Source organism: Sardina pilchardus, chromosome 11, assembly GCF_963854185.1.
Source record: "Sardina pilchardus chromosome 11, fSarPil1.1, whole genome shotgun sequence".
NCBI classification, from domain to species: domain Eukaryota; kingdom Metazoa; phylum Chordata; class Actinopteri; order Clupeiformes; family Clupeidae; genus Sardina; species Sardina pilchardus.
In genome coordinates this window covers 27,987,408-28,009,989 of record NC_085004.1, presented here as the reverse complement: position 1 = coordinate 28,009,989, position 22,582 = coordinate 27,987,408, and the positions used below count along the sequence as shown (strand labels likewise).

At 48.3% G+C, this 22,582-nt stretch overlaps 2 protein-coding genes across 4 annotated transcripts in view; both read left to right on the top strand.

Moving 5' to 3' along the window:
* LOC134095621 (dual specificity protein phosphatase 8-like) overlaps positions 1-8,201 on the top strand; it is a 55,176-nt gene extending 46,975 nt beyond the window's left edge. For both annotated transcript variants that reach the window (XM_062549251.1, XM_062549253.1), the window contains 4 exons: positions 2,783-2,949; positions 3,892-4,051; positions 4,391-4,514; positions 4,779-8,201. In XM_062549251.1, coding sequence (XP_062405235.1) covers positions 2,783-2,949; positions 3,892-4,051; positions 4,391-4,514; positions 4,779-6,093 — 1,766 coding nt within the window. In that variant the 3' untranslated portion in view covers positions 6,094-8,201. The remainder of the gene's footprint in view (positions 1-2,782; positions 2,950-3,891; positions 4,052-4,390; positions 4,515-4,778) is intronic.
* Positions 8,202-14,418: 6,217 nt separating this feature from the next.
* Positions 14,419-22,582, top strand: part of LOC134095619 (MOB kinase activator 2-like) — a 44,353-nt gene continuing 36,189 nt past the window's right edge. Inside the window, exons 1-2 of one of the 2 annotated variants that reach the window (XM_062549250.1) lie at positions 14,419-14,433; positions 15,992-16,169. In XM_062549250.1, coding sequence (XP_062405234.1) covers positions 16,153-16,169 — 17 coding nt within the window. In that variant the 5' untranslated portion in view covers positions 14,419-14,433; positions 15,992-16,152. Of the gene's footprint in view, positions 14,434-15,631; positions 15,863-15,991; positions 16,170-22,582 lie in introns of those variants that run through there. The other variant, XM_062549249.1, reaches the window with a different exon arrangement.

Genomic DNA, 22,582 nt, shown 5'->3' with positions numbered 1-22,582 from the left:
AAGCAGCAGCAGCAGGAGGAGGAGGAGGAGGAGGAGGAGGAGGAGGAGGAGGAGGAGGTGGTGAATGAGGAGACACTTCCCTCTGGCCTCTCTCTCTCTCACTTGTGCTGCCACTCTCAATCAGCTGTCACAGAGCTGCTGTTTGAAGTGTCTGTCCTACGCCCAAGAACAGAGAGAGAAGAAAGTAGGCAGATTTAGTGTAAGACGGGGGCTCCTGGTGGTGGAGGTGGAGGTGGAGGTGGAGGTGGTGCTGGTGGTGGTGGAGGTGGAGGTGTAGCCTGCCTGCCGTTATGAGTGTTGGGAGTGGGGGAGCAGGTTTGTCTGCTCTGACTCACACGCCCATGGGTATTGAAGGGAGGCTCCTGTGGTTGGGTGCTTATATCAGAGGAACACACACACACACACACACACACACACACAAATACACACACACACACACACACACACCATGTGTCGCTCCTGTGTGCACAACCGCACACCTGCACCTGGTAACGGCTGGGAGCTGCAGCGCCCAATGATCTCATCCCTTATCTAAGATAATAACACCAAATGACCAGTATAGCCAGAAGCAAGGCAGCCTCTGTGTGCTTGTGTGTGTTTGCATGCGCGTGTGTTTGAATGTGTGTGTGTGTGTGTGTGTGTGTTTGTGTGTGTGTTTATGTCAGAGGAAGAGAGAATGTGTTTGTGTGACTGTGTCTATGTATATGTGTGTGTGTGTTTGTGTGTGTATGTGTGTTTGTAACAGTGTGTGTGTGTTTGTGTGTGTGTGTGTGTGTGTGTGTGTGTGCATTTGGTGAGTGCACAAGAGCTCATTGATTATGAGCCCACAAAAGCCTCAGCCACACTCTCGGCTGCAGCTGTGGAGGCCCGGCCAGAGGAAGGCCTTGGCAGCGCGGCGCGGCGTCTTGTTCTAGCGGGGAGGAGCGGGGGGGGGGGGGGGGGGGGGGTGCGCTGGGGGCCGGGGACGCTCGCTCGAGCAGGTGGCCAGACACCCAATGGGAACCAGAAAGGAGGGAAATTGTAAAGAGTTTCAGGGGGAAGGATAGAGATAGGGGACCTCTATTTAGTGTCCTTTTTTTTTCTCCTCCCTTCTTCTCGTGCTTCTGCGGCTTGTCTTTGTCAAATAGCAGCCGTCTTATTTTAAAGCCCCTGTGTGTGTGTGTGTGTGTGTGTGTGTGTGTGTGTGGTGCTTTCATCCTTTGTTAGGGGCGCTCGGGCCTCCCCGCCACTCATTCTTAACGCCTTTCAGCAGCGCAAGCCTCTCCTCAACTCCTCTCAATCCTCATCGCTCCTGCTCTCTCCTGCTCTCTCTCTCTCTTGCGCGCACGCTCTCTTTCTCTCCTTTCTCTCTCTGTGTCTTTCTCTCTCCCCTGGCCTGCTGTCTGTGTTCCCTCTGGTGTCGGCGGAGTGGAGTAGGTCGAGGGTGAGCACTAATCCCGGGGTGATGTCATCGCTCCAGACGCCTGCCTGCCTTACTTGGAAGCGGAGCTAATGTATCCCAGATTTTTGCCCGAGCGATTGGAGAGACCGAGGCAAGGGGTGGGGGGGGGGGGGGGGGGGGAGAAATGTTTAAATCGATCAGCACAGAACCGGGCTTTGTCCTCATGGAAGCACCTCGTGGCTAAGAGTCATGCTGAGATCATCAAGTTAGGATATTAGGCAATTGGTCACTTTTAGAGCACACACAGTACAGAAGGTCTTGCTAAATGTGCGGCTATGTTTAGACTTGAGGTAATCCACCACTGAGTGTGCAGAACATCATGCTTTTTAGCCCCAGGGCCGCTGGCTGCTGAAGAAGGTCTTATTTACTTAGATTGAGCCTTGCAGGGACTTGTAGTGTGTGTGTGTGTGTGTGTGTGTGTCTGTGTCTGTGTCCACACCTGTGGCCTGCCTCATTCCCTCTCCCTCATGCCGATTTCAAGGAGAGGAGATGACATCATGCAGGAAAAGGGAGTGAGAGACAGACGCCAACACCAGATCTGGCTCCCTCTTAAAGGGCCAGCTCTTCATTTCTCCTCTCTTCCTCCTCTTGTTTCTCTGTACTCCTCTCCACTCGTCTCTTCTCTCTCTCTCTCTCTCTCTCTCTCTCGCAAAGCTCTCTCGTTCTCTCCGTCTCTCACCTCTCCTCCTCTTCCCTTTTTTTTTTGGTAGCCGTCCTGAGTGTCCGTGGTCAGGTCTGTGTTCTGGGTGAAAGGCCACATGTAATGCGTGCGTCAGGCCTGCTAATGTCGTTTGTGTGGGCCTGCCAAGGCAGACAGGATGTTTCTGTGTCTGCCGAGGCACGCTGGGGCCGTGGGCTCTGAGGAGCCCTGCTGGGGAGTGGGGGGGTGAGGGGGGGGGTGGGGGGGGCGTATGTGGAGATTAACAGGCAAGGAAGCCCCCTCCACCTCCACCTCCACCCCCACCACCACCACCACTGCCAGGGCTCAGCTGTGCATTCAGAACCCCCCCCCCCCCATGCTACTGTGGACGTGTCCAAGGCCTGGGTGTCCTGTAATTGTGCAGCATACACATATTACACCACAGCAGGACTGACTCAGAGCACACAAGCCGGCGTGCGCAGACCTCAGTGGGCAAGTTTTACGCCACTGTAAGGGGAGCTCTCCCAACCAACGCTGACCTGGATTTTACTTGGAAAAATAATCAATGGTGGCTTTTTTTGGAAAAGGCCAAGGCACTGTTGCTCATGTCCGTGTTTATTTTCTGTTTGATGACTAAGACTCTCTCTCTCTCTCTCTCTCTCCCTCTCTCTCTCTCCTCTTCCTCTCTGTCTGTCCATTAGGGGGCTTCGCAGCCTTCTCCTCCTGCTTCCCCGGCCTGTGTGAGAGTAAGCAGGCCACCATCCTCCCCATGAGCCTGTCCCAGCCCTGCCTGCCTGTTGCCAACGTGGGCCCCACCCGCATCCTGCCCCACCTCTACCTGGGCTCCCAGAGGGACGTTCTCAACAAGGTAACCCCCCTTCCCACCTCCTCAGAACACACACGCACACACACACACACACACACACACTCACATACCTGCTCACTCTCACCACACTAACTCAAGGGCAGACTTCAACGTAATGAGACAGACTTCCCTCTACACCCACCCGCCCATCTACTGTACCCACTAAAAACACACACACGTTCATCTCTCCACACTCACTGGTCAGAGTTGAGCAGAAATGCAAATACGCGGTCAGAGCGTCAGCACCTGTTCGGTTAGAGTTACATACGGAAAGAAGTGAGAGGAATGTGAGCAGGAACGTCTTGTGACAGCAAAATATGCATTTTGTCATTACACGGTCTCCCTCACACACACACCTGCTTGGGTGGAGCTACTCAGGAAAGCGCTAGAATCTTCTCCTGATCTAAAATGTCAGGCATGTAGTCTAGAATAACAGGAGGCTGGTGACAAGCCTCCCCTCTTTATCGCTTCCCAGTGCGTAATGACATGTTTGAACACACTTTTCCTTCTCGGGGCTGTTTGCATACCCAGGTAAAGCATTAGCGCCGTGAGAGAGAGGAATGGCATGAGGTCATCGCAGATAAACAATGAGTGGCATTCTCTCCACGGCTTTCTTCCTTTGAAGCCACAGCTTGTTTTCAAATGTCAGCCCTGTCAAAGTGATTATTGAGCTACCCAGCGAAAGCATTTTATCACCGCATACCATCTCTGCTCGACTCTCACGCACTCACACCGCGGACCTAAATAAAAGATAAGAGCCAGAGAGTAATAGTGGGGTTTTCTCAACGGCAACAAGTTAAAGGAAGCTTCGCTAACTTCCTCAATTTGGAACAAAGAGAGAGAAAAAAAACCCTACTAAACCCTAAGTCACCGAGGGCTGAGGTCACCTCTTGTGAAATCTGACATGACACGGTGGACTCATGTCTGTCTTTGTTGTTGGTCCAGGAGCTGATGGCCCAGAACGGCATCACCTACGTGCTGAACGCCAGTAACACCTGTCCCAAGCCAGACTTCATAAGCGAGAGCCACTTCATGCGCATTCCCGTCAACGACAACTACTGTGAGAAGCTGCTGCCCTGGCTAGACAAAACCAATGACTTCATCGGTAAGTAGGCTCCACTGGGAAACCGCATGCTATTACACCCTGCTGACACAGCGTGAGGGTGTGTGTGTGTGTGTTCTCTTTGTGTGCCCTGGTGTGTGTGTGTGTGTGTGTGTGTGTGTGTGTTTTGATCCCTCTGAATAAGCATCCTGTAAAGCACCTAGGTGGGAGGTCTGCTGATGGTGGGCTTGTAAAACAGGATGTGGAATTTTTTTGTTGTTGTTATTTTCTTTAACGGACTGCTGTGCTCGTCCTGGGCAGCGGCATAGTCCCAGAGCCGCCCCTGAGCGTTCCCTGACCTGACGCCTGTGCTCTCTCTCGCTCTCCTCTCTCTCCTCGCAGACAAGGCCAAGGTGTCCAACTGCCGCGTCATCGTCCACTGTCTGGCCGGCATCTCGCGCTCAGCCACCATCGCCATCGCCTACATCATGAAAACCATGGGCCTGTCATCGGACGATGCCTACAGGTAGGCACCTAGACAGTCACACTTATGCACTTAGATCAAATAAATAATGAACAGATATCATTCATGATAACAAGATTACGTTAGAAAATCTCTTACATTACAACTCTCATCACAATCACAATTAGATGACCATGTTGAATAGTTTCAGACATAAGCTTTATGCATAAGCTTTATTCCCCTTGGGGATCAACAAAGTATCTATCTATCTATCTAAACCATGTCAAACGTCAGACATGTCTCTAAAAGCTTGCTTGTTTTTGGCAGGTTTGTGAAGGACCGGAGGCCTTCGATCTCTCCCAACTTCAACTTCCTGGGCCAGCTTCTGGAGTTTGAGAAGGGCCTGAAGGTGCTGAAGGCTCTGAGCTGCCACCCCATGCGCACCCTGATGGAGCGGCACGAGGAGGAGCAGGAGATGCGGGAGGTGCCCGCGGACCCCAGGGAGGCCGGGTCCGGCCAGGAGAACGGCTCGGACCCCAAGTTCCCCGGGCCCAAGCCCGGCCTGAACGGCCTGAACCTGTCGGCCGAGCACATCGCCGACACCAACCGCCTCAAGCGCTCCTTCTCGCTGGACATCAAGTCCGTGTACGCGCCTGGCCAGTGCCCGCGGCTCTCGCCGCCCAAGCTGGCGCTCACGCCCGTCAGCTCGGAGGACGTGCCCAAGCTGTGCAAGCTGGACAGCCCCGGCGGCGGCGGCGGCAGCGGCCAGTACTCGCCCGTGCCCGACAGCCCCACGGGCTCGGCCGAGTCACCCGGCGGAAGCGGGCCGGGCGAGGCCCGCGTGCGCCAGCGGAGGAAGGGCAGGCGCAGCAGCAGCAACAGCAGCAGCAGCAGCAGCAGCAGCAGCAGCGGTAGCAGCACCCTTAGCGAGACCTCCACCCCCCCGACTCCGCCACACTCCCTCTCCCTCAGCCTGAGCCTCCCCCACCCGCTGCTCGGGCCCCATCACCCCTCAGAGCTGGGCATCGGCGGCGGCGTTGGCATCGGCGGTGGCATCAGGAGCTCCCTGCTGCTGAACCTGCCCACCGGCGCCAGTCCCATGTGGACCCAGCACAGGGACACGGTGCAGGCCACCACGCCCAGCACCCCCACCGGAGAGTGCCCCTGGTTCCTGGGCTCCGGCTGCGGCCCCGCGTCCGCGCTCGCCTCCAACGCCTCCTCCTCCACCTCCTCCTCCTCCTTCTCCTCCTCCTCCTCCTCCTCCTCCTCCTCCGCGGTGGTGTCCTCCTCCACGCTGCGCTTCGGCAGCAGTTCCACGTACATGGCGTTCGGCTGCAGCGGGCGCGCCGGCTCCGGTGAGGAACAGCGGGTGCAGCTGCGGGACAAGCCCCAGGCGGGCAGGGACTCGCGGGGCAGCTGGCACGAGGACTCCTCCTCCTCCACCTCCTCCTCTTCCTCTTCCTCCGCCGCCGCCGCCACGGCCGGTGGGGGCAGCAGCGTGGTGGACAAACAGTTCAAGCGCCTCAGCTGCCAGATGGAGTTCGAGGAGGGCATGTCGGAGACGCACTCCCGCGAGGAGCTGGGCAAGCTGGGCAAGCAGTCGAGCTTCTCCGGGAGCATGGAGATCATCGAGGTCTCCTGACGCCACAGCCTAGGACTGACCTGAAGTGGACAGACCGGACGACTTCAACAACGACCTGGTGGTTACACTATTACACGGGCCTTTTTCAGGTCGACTTTGATTGTTGGCTTGGAAGAATCCTGCCTCTCAGAGACAAGACAGTCAGACAGACAGACAGTTCAGATATGAGGACAGGTCTCTGTTGTTGGACAGGATGGACTTTGAGAAAAAGGCTACAACTGTCACAGAGCTCCAGGCCAGCGCAATGCAAGCTGGACTTTATGGCAAAGGGAAATTTGCTCTCGTGTGCTCGATGGACAGTTCGAACTGACAGAGGCAAAAAAAAGAAGGACATTAAGTTTATCCTGATGTTGGACTGCAGTACTTTGAATGAAAAGTGCCATACTCCAGCACCAAAGGAAAGCTATGAACATACACACACACACTGACAAACACGATACACACACAGACAAACACACACACACACACACACACACACGCACACACACTCTCACACACACACACAAGGCGTGCTACTGTACCATTTGAAATGAAGGATGCGCTTTGGGGAGAACTCAAACTCCCAGCATGCCTAAATGAATTAACATGAAGAGAACTGTGGGTCACCACAGGTGAAAACATAAAAAGATGCTTTTCAAAAATACAATTTTGTTTTTCTTTTGACATACTGTCAATTTTGTCAGTGTTAACAGCTATATGCACCGCAAAAGTATTAGTTGTGATGATATCCTGTGTGTTTATGGTAGGAGATGCGCCAATGGTGCACTCTCAACCAAACTACTGTAACTCCTCCTCCAAATATACACTGAGCATGCTCTAAGTGGCTGGCTACCTACAGACAGACAAGCTGTGTACCAACAGCACTAAGCTTTATATATATTAAAAATATATATATATCCATACACATATACATGCATATGTAAAAAAAATCGTACTGCAATTTTAATGGACAAATGTTTTATCCATTATTTTGTTTTAATTTATTTTATCTGTTTCATTCTGGCAATGAGAAATAATATAATATTTGTGAACTCATGTTGTTTATTTCTTGCAGTTTAACTGTATTGTATTTATAAGAATGCAAACACTTACAAACAAAACACAAACTCAAGCAATACAAAATGATTTTTAAAAGTCTCTACGAGTCTGACAGAACTCCTCTTGTGTGCCAGTCTTTCATAACCTCCACATGCATGACGCCATGATCGAGAACCCCTTGCCTGACTAGAGCAGCCCCTGTGTTGTCCCTACTATACGATATATACTGGCTATAGGTATGCACATAACGGAGAATGAACATCGTATTTAACACGAAAAGAGGCAGAGACTGTCTTTTTTATTCTGAACTTGGTTGCAGTGCGGCTTTCGAACCTCAGCATAGCGCCTGGGACACACTCCAACTGCCCTGAGAATCCAGACTCAGCTCCAAACACACTGTGCTCTAACACATCCTCCCGACCCGCCATTTAGACACACCAGTGAAGCACACAACAACACTCATGGATCGACTGTTTTAACACCACCTATCCCAGGCGCCCCATGCAGTGGAATAGACCGGAAGTCTAGCAGGGGTGGGTGGGGGCATTCTCAGTCTCAGGGGAAACTCCCAGGATCGATTGGTTTCATTGAGCACACGTACGGACACAATAAAGGCCTCGTAGATCATTTTCTGTCCTTTCCCCCCTCTCTCTCTCTATTATGATTCCCCATCTATCAGTTCCCATTGCGCTCTCTCACCTGTATGTTGTGGAGAGGGGAGAGGGGTTTGGTTTCGGCACAAATGTGAACAGGATAACTCAATATGCAGCGCAGAATCGCGGCTCCTTTTCTCCTGTTGGCTTTCGCTTGTGTGTGGGCCTCCTTATGCTGCTGGATCTACTATGTTCTTTTCTGTTCTTTATCCTCAGCCTATTAATGTGGAAGAACAAGCAGGCGATCCTTGTGTTATTATTATTATTATTATTATTGGTCATTTTGATATTGTAAATAGCAACATTATGGATACCTTAGGCTGCTTGATGCAAAATACCTCAGGTTCTATTCAAATGCTTTTTCTTCCCCTTGTACCTGTTTTGTGGAAATGAAACAAAATACAAGCAAAACCACAAGCTCTCCTCTCTGTGTTTTTCTTGTGATGCATACACACACACATACACACACACACACACACACACACACACAAACACACACACGCTAGCATATTTACAGAACACAAAATGAACACAGAACTCATTTTCCACACAGAAAGCATCAAGGGATTTTGCTGGTCTGTAGCATCTCTGATTATAGACCTAATGACAGTTTAATTGTCACGTAGCACCTTACACATAAGGAGACCATTTAGCCTGTTTAATAGTCTAGGGTATTATTATCACAGTTGGTTACACACTTACGGTGCCCTTACAATTCACAAACAGAACATTTGTGTTATATTTGAAAATCTGCCACGGTCTGGTAGCCTACTCCAAGGAAATACATTCAGTATATCTCACTTTCCTTAGAAGATGACTCAGAATATACTCACGATATGACTTATCAAGGAAAATGTGAGGACATGTTTCCAATGTTGACAACAAAGGTCTGGCCCTGTTTCAAAATAACTGCTTTTATGCATTCATGAGTCCTCACATACAAATATATAAGAATTTCCCCACCAATACCATACAACAGACGTACTTCAGTGACCACGTACTGTAAAGACTAATCCTATAGGTTCATGTACTGTACATTTCCATAATTGTTTTGAAAAATAGCTTTTCTATTCATGAGCCATTTTTATTCTTCACTGATAAGAATTAATTTTTCTACAAGGTGTAGTAGCTCTTTGTTTGACTGTTGGCATATCACAGTTTTGCCTCCTTTCACGATACTGTCACTTTCCCCCAGTAGCTCCCATTTCAAGTTTAACACCAAAATTTCACCTCTCACACTTTGTGGTCAACTGTTATGGGATCATAAAAGCTTACTGTAATCTAGAATTCACAACTGTGCAAAAAAAAAAAACTACTGGGTGCAATTTTAAGGTAATAGCACTACCCTCTCTCACCCGTAGAGTGGGAATGCATGTTAAAGCCACTTTGAACCACATTGTCTTTTTCCCCTCTTGGTGAGCTCCATACGGCGGCGCTGGTCAGAGTTAAAGTGGGGTGCTGGTCGGAGTTAAAGTGGGGTGCTGGTCGGAGTTAAAGTGGGGTGCAGGGAGTTAAAGTGGGGTGCAGGGAGTTAAAGTGGGGTGCTGGTCGGAGTTAAAGTGGGGTGCAGGGGCAGTGGAGTCACTGGAGTAGCGATCCCAGCCCGACTCTTAGGGCAGCTCAGTGATGCAGTGGGTCGTGGGAGCAGGCCCTCTTTGATGATGTAATATGTTCTAACAGACTTACTCCCAGGCCTAGAAAAATCTCCCCCAGGGGAAAGTGTATGTGTGTGTTTGTATGTGTGTATGTGTGTGTGTGTGTGTGTGTGTGTGTGTGTGTGTGTGTGTGTGTGTGTGTGTGTGTGTACTTGAGTGAGTGACTGACGAAGGCTTGAGTATGTGACGACTTTCATAACGTAATGTTTTCTTAGTGGATATTTTGGGCCCTGGTAGTCACAGAGAAAGCTCTGTTCGTGGACAGATCTTCAGAGGCCCACTTAAGTCATGCAGTCCACTCTCCTGTTATGAGGTCATTCTGTCAAATACAGCACATTACAAAAAGCTCAGGAGGAATCACCAGTCGTCCATATATTCTCGCTCCCACACATAAATCTGACAAAAATACTCCATGTCAAATGCATGTAACAAACAGCCTAAAACAGCAGAGGGACAGTCATAGCACTTCTGTTCTACAGACAAGCTTCTCAAAGTACACTCAACTGACCCGGTTAGGGTATAGGGTTCATGTGTCATGACAGTGTCATGTCACTCTTCTGTAGATACCCTCAAGTAAAGTGTTCCCGAATTGTCTTTGCATTTTGTTTTTGTGTATTTTTCAAAGACAGACAGACAGGATGTGTGGGCCAGAATTCACTCCAGCATGTAAATCCCCCCCTCCCACACCACATCACAGCTTTACTTGTCATCGGTTAACTGAGGCTACAAGTGGCTGGGTGGGGATTAGATCACTGGAGTTAATTGCCGATTGTTCCTCCATTATAGCAATCAACAGCCAAATCTAAAAGCAGGCGGCTTTGCAACGGGCTAGGTGGCAATCACAGGGGCGCGCGAAGCGGCTGGCAGAGATGTCAGACGGCCCTGTGAAATTAAGCTGATGCACGGTTTTGTGCTGTCTGATTATGAGCGGCCTATTGTCATTCTAAACCAGATAAATGGGACGGCACTGAAAGGCAGGGAGAGGGAGGGTTTTGTGTTTGAATGTGTGCTATGTGTGCAATTTTGCACTTTTAAGCTTGCTTGTTAGTGCAGGTTTTTTTGTGCTTGCATGATTGCTTGGGTCTTTGTGTGCAGTGTGTGTCAGTGTGTGTGTGTGTGTGTGTGTGTGTGTGTGTGCAATTTTGCACTTTTAGCTTGCTTGTTAGTGCAGGTTTTTTGTGCATGATTGTGTGGATCTTTGCGTGCAGTGTGCATTAGTGTACGTACGTGCATGTGTGTGTGTGTGTTTGTGTGTGTGTGTGTGTGTGTGTGTATGTTTAGAGATAGGGTCCTGGCAGTCATGGATATCTGAATGAGGAACGGTCAGGCTCAGCAGTCCTCAAGGTGTCCTACCTGCTACCTGATAAGGATCTGCTCGTCTCTCCAAAACCCTGCCTAACCTGACGGCACGGATCTGTTTTCACTGTGCGTGTGTGTGTGTGTGTGAGAGAGAGTGTGTGTATGTGTGTGTGTGTGTGTGTGTGTGTGTGTGTGTGTGTGTGTGTATGTGTGTGTGTGTGTGTGAGAGAAAGTGTGTGTGTGTGTGTGTGTGTGTGTATACAGGCGACATCACTCAAAAACCCCAGCCAAAAATATGACCCACTAGCAGGAAACACTCTTTCTCTGCCTGGTCTTAGTAGTGTGCAACTGACTGGCTGAGATCTACAGTATGAATGCTAATTTTCTATTGCGTGCCAAATTCCGTGTTTGATGGCAATTAAGAGTTAGAAGCTATAGTAGGCCAACGAGAGACATTACTCATCCACTGTTTGTCCTGCCCATTGACACCCAGGCAGATTTAAACATTCGCTAACGGCAGAGAAAAAGCATGTGCATGCACAAAGAGTCTGCAGACCACAGTGTGTGGACAGATACACACACACACACACACACACACACAGTAAACTTACACACAGTCTCTCTCTCTCTCTCTCACACACACACACACACACACACACAAAAACACACACATACAGACATACAGTACACTCACACACAGTCTCTCTCTCATACACACGCACGCATGCATGCGCGCACACACACACACACACACGATAGAGGAAGGAGCAGCAAAGGGAGCTGATTGATTCCAGACGTGGCCATGTTACGTGCCTGCCTGGCGCCTGGAGCCCAGGCCTTATATATGGAAACTGTTAGAGTTCTTACGTCACCTCCATGTTTCTCTCTTTTCCTCGTTCTGGAGCAAGTGACTAACACTGCCTCTAAAATAAACAGGATTTCTTCCCTTTTCGCCCCTTTTTTCGTCCTTACATAACCCTGCCTCCGTAAGCATGGCCCTCCACTCCAGCTCCAGCCAGAGCTGCTCTGCTGCGGGGCCCAGCAGCGGTGAGTGGAGCAGGGGGCTTTTTCTTCGGGCTCGTCCCCTGTGCGTGTCCACATGTCGACGGTCGAGAAAAGAGCCGAAAATTCTGATGACATCAGGGGTGACTGGATGATGAGGGAGCAGCTGAGAACTGCGAACGCCGGCCAAAAAAGGTATCTGGCGGCAATCACGCTCCAGTCCGTGGATAATCTGGTCATGATGACACGTTCTCATGCTTTTGCAATGTGTTGATCTCATAGCTGTCTCCTATACACACTCAAGCAAATATGCTCCCTGCACCCTCGCCTTGTGCAAGCCTAGCGCAGATTCCAGCTGGCGGTGAAAAGGACTCAGTCTTTTTAGAATGTCTGCACAATGTAGCACAGAAGGGGATCACTATCAATCTCTGAGGGGCTGAGGTCTAATTAACCTCTCCAAAGAGTCAACACCTTGCACAGGTTGGACAACAAACATTTAAATGGTCGTGGATAATGTTTTTGTGTGGAACATTAGAAGTTTTTTCCTTTTTTGGATGAAGTATTAGCCAGTATATAGCCAGTTGGATTTTAAAATATCTTGGGTACAATTCCCCTGGAACAGAGAGCAAAGGTCTGCTGTTCATTGCAGTAATTTAGTGCTGCCACCTACTGTTACATTAAGGAAATTAAGATTTACGGTATATTGTTCATTATAGGCCTTTTACAGTAAAAACATTTCCTCTACATTTCAGCACTATTTCTATTCATTAATACAGTGTAAATGTGTAAATGTAATCACATGTTTTGGTGTAATTTAATTTTTGCTTATCTTATTGACAACACTGTTTAGGTCTGCCCACATACAAGTTGTGAAGCAGTTTGGATAATGAAAAAGAGAGTCAGTGAGAGAGTGAGTGAGTGAGTGAGAGAGAGAGAGAGAGAGAGAGAGAGAGAGAGAGAGAGAGAGAGAGAGAGAGAGAGAGAGAGAGCTGACAAGTGAGGATGACTTGCTGACGCTTGCTCCGCTAACAATCAGATTTTGGTCCTGACTGGGATATCGTGTATCTTATGGAAGAGGTCTGTTTGCTCCTATCCAATAACAGCACATCTGCAGCTATGGAACACATGGCTGCGGGAGGACACTCAGGGGTCACTTGCACCTGAAACAACATCTCAGAAACAATGCTGCACTCACTGACCTGTGTCACACCTTCTGGATGGTGCTATGAACTGCAAAGGCTATATGGTTTAATCATACAGCCAAAATCATAGGTCGACTGGCCATTACAGAGGTTAATTATCACATGAACCCAGCAATTAATAGTAGATGTACTTTTCAAATGCGATTAAAAATCATGTGGCTCAGTTTTGCATATCACTTGCATATTTTAAATAGTGCTGTAACGGTATGTCTCAACAAAACATCATTTTAAATCACAGTCAAGTCTGAATGGTGGAATTTGTATAGAATGGCACCAGACATGTGTAAGGGCTAGTCTACTGCTTCAGTAGGTTGCTTTTCCCCAATGTGTATTTACGTTTGTATATTTTGTATAGCTGTATCCATCACAACAAGCTAAATGTTGCTGCACTAAATAAAGTTGCACTCTAATTGAACGGTGCATTACAGTACTTTTCCAGGGCATTCAGTGCTTTGACATTCTTACTATCAGAAGCTGGCCAGTGCTAACAGGGGCTGACCCAAATAGGTCTAATATTGCAACAGCATCAGCAAGGTCATATATATTGCAGAGTAGCCACCTCAAGGCTGGCCAACAACAAAAATGTCAGATGCCCAGTAAAACAGACGGGGATACAAGCAGAGTGCCAGTTCCGTTTTACCGTAGGACAAAACAGTCCCGGTGCTAAATGCAGTCCGTCACCATGCCTCCTTAGAAGAAGAGTCCTGTGTTTGGAGTGTATGGCCAAAGTCACGAGGCTATGATTTCACAATCTATTTTCTACCCATTGGCAATAAAAGTTTAAGTGACGTCCTCGACATCACATTTCTTATTTATGAGAGTAATGCAAGATGACACTTGTTAATGTCCCTTTTTGGAAACATGCATAAACCAGTAATTATTTATTGATGAGGCGATAATCCCTTGGCAGAGCCTATATTCTTCCTTCTCATTTGTTCCACTTATCCTCCTTCATCACCAGCAAATCAGTCCAAGAAAAATATCTAAATTCATAGGCTATAAATAATTAAAGAAAAAAACTGTTGAAATCGTTGGACGACTGGATTCGTCGTCACTTGAAAATAGACTGCAGTGCATGCTTTGCTCTTCGGGATCTCTAGATCTCTTTAGATTTTGTGCTGGCATTGCTCTGCGTTTTTCTCTGTGTTGAATTCCCCCATTGATAACGAGCGAAAGACTGTGGTCGTTGGAAATGCACCGAGCAAACCTGCGGAAGCGGTGTGAATGAGCGCTGGAAATCTATCCCCGCTCCGCAGTGAGGTCATCGTGGTGAATGAGTGGGTTGTTGCTGAGTGCTGAGAACTGCGGGTGCTGATGGCTTCATATCGATCAGAGGCTCTGTATCAGTGGCAGGAAGGCTCCAAAGGAATGACCTTGCCTATCCATAAACAAACCGCTTCACTGCAGAGGCCAAGTGAGGGACAATATGTCCCCATGTAGATGCAACTGCCAGCATCAGGCCATAGCCTATTTTTGTCCATCGAAAGCACGGTAGGCCTCTGATTCCTCTCCACCTTCTCCTGATGACAGCCTTGTTACTCTAGGCTGGGCCATGCTATTAAGACATGGATGTATACAGATACATATCAGATATATCAGATATAGCTTTAGATCTCGCATGTAGAAAATAATCCATAATCTAACTGCATTCCAAAATGGTTCATTCTCAAAGTGTTTGGTGAGAGAAAAGGTACTCTCATCTCAAACAGAGATAGACAGCGCCCTCTAGTGTAATGCTGTGGTAAAACATGGACTATACAGGAGGAATACAAGTTACAATAGGCTATATATGTATACTGTATAACAAATCTTCTTTTGGGTTGGCCATGTGATGATATAATGATGTGTATCCTGTAAAAGAGTCATAAGGATATGGATATTTGCTGGTTCATAGAGGGTTCAGAGAAATATTAACTTAATTGATATCACATCAAAATAGCCTATCCTGGAAAATAATTATGTTTCATTCTTGAAAACAACTTGATTGGCAACATGGTGTCAAATATGACAACACAAGTCAAGTTGTTAATGTTACATGTTACACTGATTATTTTCTAGGCCTACTTATTAAAGCTTTTTAGGCTAATGTATGACGCATTGCTGATAGAAGACAAGTCGACTGAGCGGCCATTGCCTTGCAGGCTCACGATGTAATGATGATGATATGATAATATTATGATGATGAGGCTACTGTTATTCAGAGGTGCAAGACGTCAACGAGATGTCGCTCCTTTTTAATTATGTAGGTCTAGCCAACAGAAGATGGTCACCAAAAACAACTGAATACGACTGTCTAAAATGGTACTAGCCTACATAATACCAAATCCTATACGTTGAATAGATAGGCCTATATTTATTTTGACCATATAGGCTCTCACAATTGATGAAAACAACAGCGCCACTGTGACTGGTGCGCTTCACTGCTGCGTATTCGCGTGCGTCATACATTTTCCTAAAGTAAGGGAGTTGTAGTTCTTTTGGACAATTGACAACTGAGCAATTGTGTCTATAATTTGACATTTCGGATATGTACAAGGCAAACTCACCTATTTCAAATACCTATCGTAATACTGTACGTCAAACAACTGTACTGTTCATACTAGTCATAAGGGAATGTCAGACTATTATATTATAAAACCCCATGAGTGAAATGAATGAGCAGCTAGGACTTCCGGGTCTTCATGGCGATTTCGGGAGAGGGGCGAACCAGTGTTTACTTCCGGATTTCCTGTATGTGCCAGAGCTTGATCACAGCAGCGGTAGCGTTAGCAGCTGAACAACCTCTCCAAGGGTTCATGACCGATAGCTCAGTTGTGCTAGCAGTTGACTGGGTGCCTTTTGATTCCATTTTTGAACAACCGCTTGCCTGGACAAATCAGAGCGTCCAGGCTTCGCAGTCTAGGCTATCGGGTTAGACACAGTGAGTTGCAACCCTTCGTTTGAGCTAATCTCAAAGTCAATGCTGTCCTTCCGAGGAACGGTTGTTAGAGGAGCTGCACCACCGGTCCCGCTGTTAGCTTCTAATCGTTCATGCTCTTTTTAATTACAGACCTTTATTTCAGAGATTTTCAAAAACGTTTAACATCATCAGAGCTTGAAGGCGACCAAAACCTATCCGAACGGAGGAGGATTAAAAGCGGGAGTTGGGGGTACCCGAATAAATAGAAGGGGACGCCTCCAGCTTTCGTTGGATTCATCCTCTCGACCATTATGGATTGGTTAATGGGGTGAGTAGTCTCATACATTATTGGATTTTCCCTGGGTGTGGCTGCGTAGCTTGTGTGATGAATTTATTTATAGCCGTAAACAAACAAAACATAATCAGCTAAACGTTGGTTTGTCTACGGACAAACGTCACGCGACTCCCAGCCAGCAGAGATATCCGGATTTCTCACTTGTCTCATCACTTCGAACTTCAAACTGACTACTGTGCGATGCTTTCATTTATACTACGTCAATTAGCAATTTCGTCGCTTATAGTCAGCATTTGATTATGGTAAAGATAAACAACTGAAAACGTCGTTTTGGCTTTGATATGCATATTTTTTGTGCATGGCAACAACAGCCCATCTCCAAGGCAGTCCTTGGCGGCTAGCAAGGACCAGAGCTAGGCTAAGTTGTGGTTGTTGCAAGGTGCATTTCATGCGTAACGCTCCAGGCAGGCCCCCTTTACTTATTTCTTTCCCAATCTGATTATAATTCTTTCGAAATGAGTACATTGCAGATAACTGCATTAAACCCAACAGACATAATGTGTTTTGATATTTATTTTGCGACGTCAACCTTTTTTGTTTATTCCCGAGGTGTAGTTGAGCGACTCCATGGTTGAGAACTTCTGCAGAAGTGGTGGAAATATGCTGACGCTATGTCAACGAAATTGCAGTTTGGCTAAACGCTCAATGGCTTGTTTAAGTGTCGGTTTCATTTTCACCCTTCTACGGCCAGTATGATTCTGAGATGCTTCAGAAATGTCAGGTTACCCTCTTTACCTGAAACCTGCTCACTGGTAAAGCAGTCTTGATGAGGCTGGAGAGGTCTCTTCTATAATTAACCCGGTGGTATCTGCTCCTTGGTAGTCCTATTTCATCTCATTGTTACGCATGATTTATTATGCAAAACAGTCTGCAGTGACAAATTACTAGGTGTCAGGCTTTTACAGAGGTTTGGAATAACTTGTGTGCTAGGCCTATGCGTTATTGTTTGAGCCTCCCTAGTACACCACAACACGGTCTGTCACAGTTTTAAAATGACCCTGAATCATTTGCATTGGGTGACAATAGGTGTTATGTTGAGGATTATTTGGATACCTAAGATATGTGACCTTGTTCTGCTTGGGCACCAATGAAATGTCAGTGTTCTTCAACATTGTTGAAATTTGTAAGCAGTCCTTTAATAGGGTTAGCCTATTCTTTCTCATTAACTATATGCATGTTATTGTTTTCATAATGGACAGTTCAAGAATTTAATTAGGATGGTTCTGAATCCTTTTTTATTTCCTTTTTTATTATTATTATTATTGAGTGTTGATGCTAGTCCAGCATAGCACACATATTCATTGTGTCTTTCAATGTTACTAATTTGTTCCGGTCGGAGGTACCCCTGTTCTGCATGGATATGCATTTCATCCAGAATATTAATAGAATTTTGAATCTGGGATATGGACTTAACCTTCATATTGTGCTCCTCTACATCTCTCTGCCCTGTATGCTTTTGTGCATTCCTCAAAAAATGTGGAAGAGATGGCGTAATGTTTCAAATTCCTGTTCACATGTGCTTCAGATTTCACATTTTCAATGTTTCAAACTGTGTGTGTGTGTGTGTGTGTGTGTGCGGAGGAGCAAGAGAGGTGGGTGGGTGGGGGCGAGGATGACAGGAATGCAAGCCAACAGCCATGTAAACCAGCTCTGCATGCTCTCTCTCTCCCATGTCACAGATGTTGGTTGGGAGGTATGAAACGGTCTGTAATCATGTGTGTAATTAGGTCTGCACAGACTTATCTTTATCTCAACATGTCTGTCTGACGAGTGACGACTGGCTTTCCAGCAAGCGCGGGGTTTAGTCGGGTGTCTCAGCAGCATTGGCTGTGTGCTAGCCCAGGTCTCCGTCATCATTGTTGCGTGTCTGTTGTGTGCAGGGCAGGCACTCGCTCACCCAAAATAAAGGTAAGGCTAAGTGCAGCACCTGTCCGTGCAGGCCTTAAACCTAAATCTCGATCATCGTTTTGACAACAGCAGCAGCCGTGTGCCCTGGGGTGCAGGGAGCGTCCTAAATTAAACTGACTACTTGGCATCGCAGTTCCAATTTCGCTCTGGTGTAATACAATCACCGATGTTTAACATGCACTTTCAGAAGGGGAGAACTCCATCACCAAGGTGTGTATGTCAGAGACAGGTGAACCCATACCTGGCACATTTGTTCCGTCATGCTTGCTTGATATGCACACAACCCAAACACGCCCCCCCCCCCCACCCCAAGTCATTGGGTTCATAGAAAAGCCTGAGTAGTTTGCAGGCTATTTCTGATGCCCTCTGGCTTGTGTGCAGAGGAGTGACCTTTACTGGCAGGCCGGTGCTGCCTTGATGTACCTGCTGCGATGCATGGGAGCTGCCCTCGGCCACGCAGTGGTTCCTGGGGCAGGCCGTCCCGCCTGGGCCTGGTTGTTGAAGGTAGCGCCGCTGCTTCGGAGCTCCTGGAGAAGCTCAGGGCCCAGCCCTGCCGAGAGTGGCCCTGGCTGGCATGCCTCTCCTTGTCCCTCTGCGTGAATTGTAATTGGGAGTGACTGGCCGTCCCGGAATAGAAACGCTCGCTGCTCTTAGGTGGTGTTTACGAGGAGCCCGCGCTGCGCTGCGCGGGTGAGGATGCTGGACCGACGCTGATTAGCCGAGACGCTCGTCTCCGCGGCCCTCTGCCCGCTCGGCGCTCGCTCCAGGCCATGTCAGACGCGTGGCCAGTCTTCCAGCTGCAGTCAGACGTGACCCGTGTGATGCCTCTCCGTCTTTGCAGTTGAAAGCACGAGTGTAGCTGTGGATTGGAGGGCAGCTACCGTGTGTCTTTAAGCCCTTGCATGGGATATTTGCATGGCATAGTTTGCAACATTCATGCTTTCTCATCATGTCAAAATATATACGGCTAAGTCTATTAATTGGATAATCCCATAATTATTTTATCTGTACTATCTATCTATTTATTATCAATACAGACCACTGCAGTTAATATTAGCATTGTTCTTGTGTTTTGTGATGAGTGTTTGTTAGAATCTGCTCTCACTCCTGACCAAAACCCCTAAAACATGACCATATTTTTTACCCTGAAACATGGCCATATTTTATTCTTAAAAATGGCCATATTTTGGGCTGTGTCGTAATAAATCTGAATCATTTAACAAAGGCTGTATGTTGCACGGTTCAGCTGCAGGAGGAGGATGGGGGAGAGGAGCAGAGTGAAAGGGAGAGGAGAGGAGAGGTGAGGAGAGGAGAAGGAGAAGGAGAAGGAGAGGAGAGGAAAGGAAAAGAAAAGGGAGAGGAGAGGAGAGGAAAGGAAAAGGGAGAGGAGAGGAGCAGAGTGAAAGGGAGAGGAGAGGAGAGGAGAGGAGAGGAAGACTCCGGGCGGACGTGCGCTGCACTGTGCTGTGTGCTCATGCGAGAGGCAGTGGGGCCAGCGGCGCAGTGATGTGCTCTCTACTTCTGTGAGGGCTACAAGATGACAGCTCTCAGGAATAATGGGGCAAGGGGGACTCAAGGGCCTCAAGTGTCCTCCCTGCGTAATGCATTCAGGAAGGAAAGAAGGAAGGAAGGATGGACAGAGAGAGAGAGAGAGAGAGAGAGAGAGAGGCTACACTGTACCGAGCGAAGCAGGAGAGGGGAGAGAGAGATGGCAGGAGGAAGGAAATGAAAGAGAAAGGGAGATAATATGTGTGTGAAGAAGAGAGAGAAGGAGGGAGAAAGAGAGAAGGATGGAGAGAGTGATGCTTGGAGAGAGAGAGAGAGAGAGAGAGAGAGAGAGAGTGAGGGAGGATGAGGGAGGATGAGGGGAAGCTGTTGATGGTGCCCATGCCCACCATACTCCCAGATGCTGTCCAGCTCGGTGGAACGTCCTGACAGGCGGCTGGGCCGGGGCACCAGTGGGTGAGCAGGACTCCTGCTGGCCAAACCCCCGGCTCATGGTAACATGACAATTCAGCATCACTAACTCCACACTCACATCCTCCACAGATGTGCTCGTTCTGCCAAAAATGGTGCTAGTGCAGAAGGAATTGGATTTGGGGTTTTGGTTTTGTCATTCCGATTACCACTTGCGCAGTTAGAATATGAAACACATGGCAAAATGAATAACAGAACAATTTGTCTCTGTCCACTTGTTTTGTTATTTCACACTCTGGCGTGAATTGTAAAAAAAAAAAAAATGCCCGACAGCCGGTCTGTGGCAAAGTATGGGGGGTATTTTCTGTGTCATGAGGGACATGAAGAGGCTGTCTGTCCCCCTCTGAGCTTTGATGTGGACGAAGCCGTGGCACATGAAGGCTGCTGCCGCTGCGGCTGAGAGCTGAAAGAGGGAGTATATGCCTGCCGAGCATGATTCAGCAGGGCAGCCAGACCTGGCGCTGCTAACAGCTAATGCTAACGCTAATGTTAGCGTCATGTTCACAGGGCTCGGTCGCTGTCACTTCCTGTCTGCGTTCCACCAGCACACACAGCCCTGAGGTGTGGAAAGCAGCCCGAGTCAGCAGAGACATTGGGATGAGTGTGGACTGAAATGTCAGATGGAAGGAAGCAGCCAGTGGCACCATGATCGGCTATAGCGTAGCCGTGATATTGGTCTACAAGAAATTATGCTGATGCTAAATTGAAATCCATGTGCTTTCATGTGGTGACATCATCTAATTTCCCACCTCCAAAGCAAGCATGTGCTTGAAACACTGGTGTGTAGTATTATGGGGTTTTAGTTTTGGTCAAGAAATCCAAAATGGCCCTATTCAATTTGAAATCTGTCGAGAACCGGAAACAAATGATCGATGATTGCCGTTGTTTACCCTACAGTGTCACGTTGACCATGAATCTAATTCAAATGGCAATGAGAATGTAATGGCAGCGTGGCTGTAGTGATCACCTGTGTTGATTCAGCCCGTTGGAGTGCGCCTGTATTCAGAAGTGCTGATAACAACAGATATTGTACTCAACCAGCTCCCCGACAGTGACTGAGCTGAGGAGAGTGCGAAGCAGGAAGTGGCAAGGAGGTGAAAGAACAGAAAGCACACGTGTGGTTGGGCAGGTTTTCAGTGCGGATCGTAGAGGTACGGTCAGCATTGCAAGCACAACATCTTGACATCAGAAGAAAAAAAACGCCATGCGGATGACTCTTTTTAAGAATAGAATGGTTGGTGTGTGTGGCTTTAATGATTTCTAATCGGGGACCCTTGCACATGCTGCGGAGTGTTCTAATGCTGAAGCTGTTTATTTATGGTTGCGCTCAGTCTGTGAGGCAAGACTGAAAGGGCAGCTTGTTATTTGGTGTGTAAAAGCCATGCTGCAGTGTTAAGTGCAGATAATCTAATCCGTTGTATTATTTACAACAGAGCAGGAAGGCTTGGGCCATGTTGAGCCAAGAATGTAAGATGGCAAATGTTTTGTGTGTGTGTGTCTGTCTGTCTCTGAGTGTTTGTGTTTGTCTTATGTATGTGTGTGCTCACCGTCCAGTCATGTTTGCAGTTAGCCCCGCTCGTAAAACCTAAAGGCAGAACTCAAGTGAACCCAGAGAAAGTTACTAGGGGCCAAGGCTGCAGCGTGGAGATGAACTCTTTAGCGCGGGCCTTAAGCTAGCATGATGCGTGTCTTTGGGCAAGGTCACCCTGCGGTGAGCCATGCGAAGAGAGTGGAGGAGAGCATGTTAGGGCTCCACCATATAATGACAGTGTCTCTCCCTCTCATCTTTCTCATCACGCCCCTGTTTTCAGAATGTCTGGAATGTTTTTCTATTTTTTTCTCCCCCCCCCCCCTGTTTGTCCTCCAGATGTGTTCAGACATGAAGCGATTTGTTCCATCGGCATCCCTGATTTTTACATTTGGTTCCAGGCCTCGCCGCGCTTGTGCAACCACCATCTTAATATCTCATCTGAATTGAGCGCGGAGAACGATTACTTCATTAGGTCGTATCGATTGCACTGTGCCCGACACGGCTTGCTTAATTAAGCCGTCGCACATTATGTTAACAAGCAGACTAACGCCGCGGCCGCCTCCGCTGTTGTATTTAACACGTGATTAGGTCCCGCGCATCTGTCAGAGTGATTGCGCGTGGCGGCGTTGTTGCGGTGGCTGTGTGGTGTGGGTGGCTGTGTGGTGTGTGTGTGTGTGTGTGGTGTTGTTTTTGTGGAAGTCATGGGCGTGCGTAATGCGCTGCCTTCTCTCCGGTCTCGCTGGTCGCACGCAAGATGCTGATGTCAACGGGGGCTGCTGCGGCTGCGGGCTGCTCGACTTCGGGAAAGGAGGAGGAGGAGGGGGGGGGGGTGGGGGTTATGGGCTGCGTGCGTACGTCGGGTGAGTCAGCGTTGACCCTGGTGGTGACGCGCGCGGCTGCCCCAGTGTCATCGCTGCTCCCTCGGGGCACTTGGCCACTCGGCTGCATCCGTGTGCCCACTCTGTCCCTG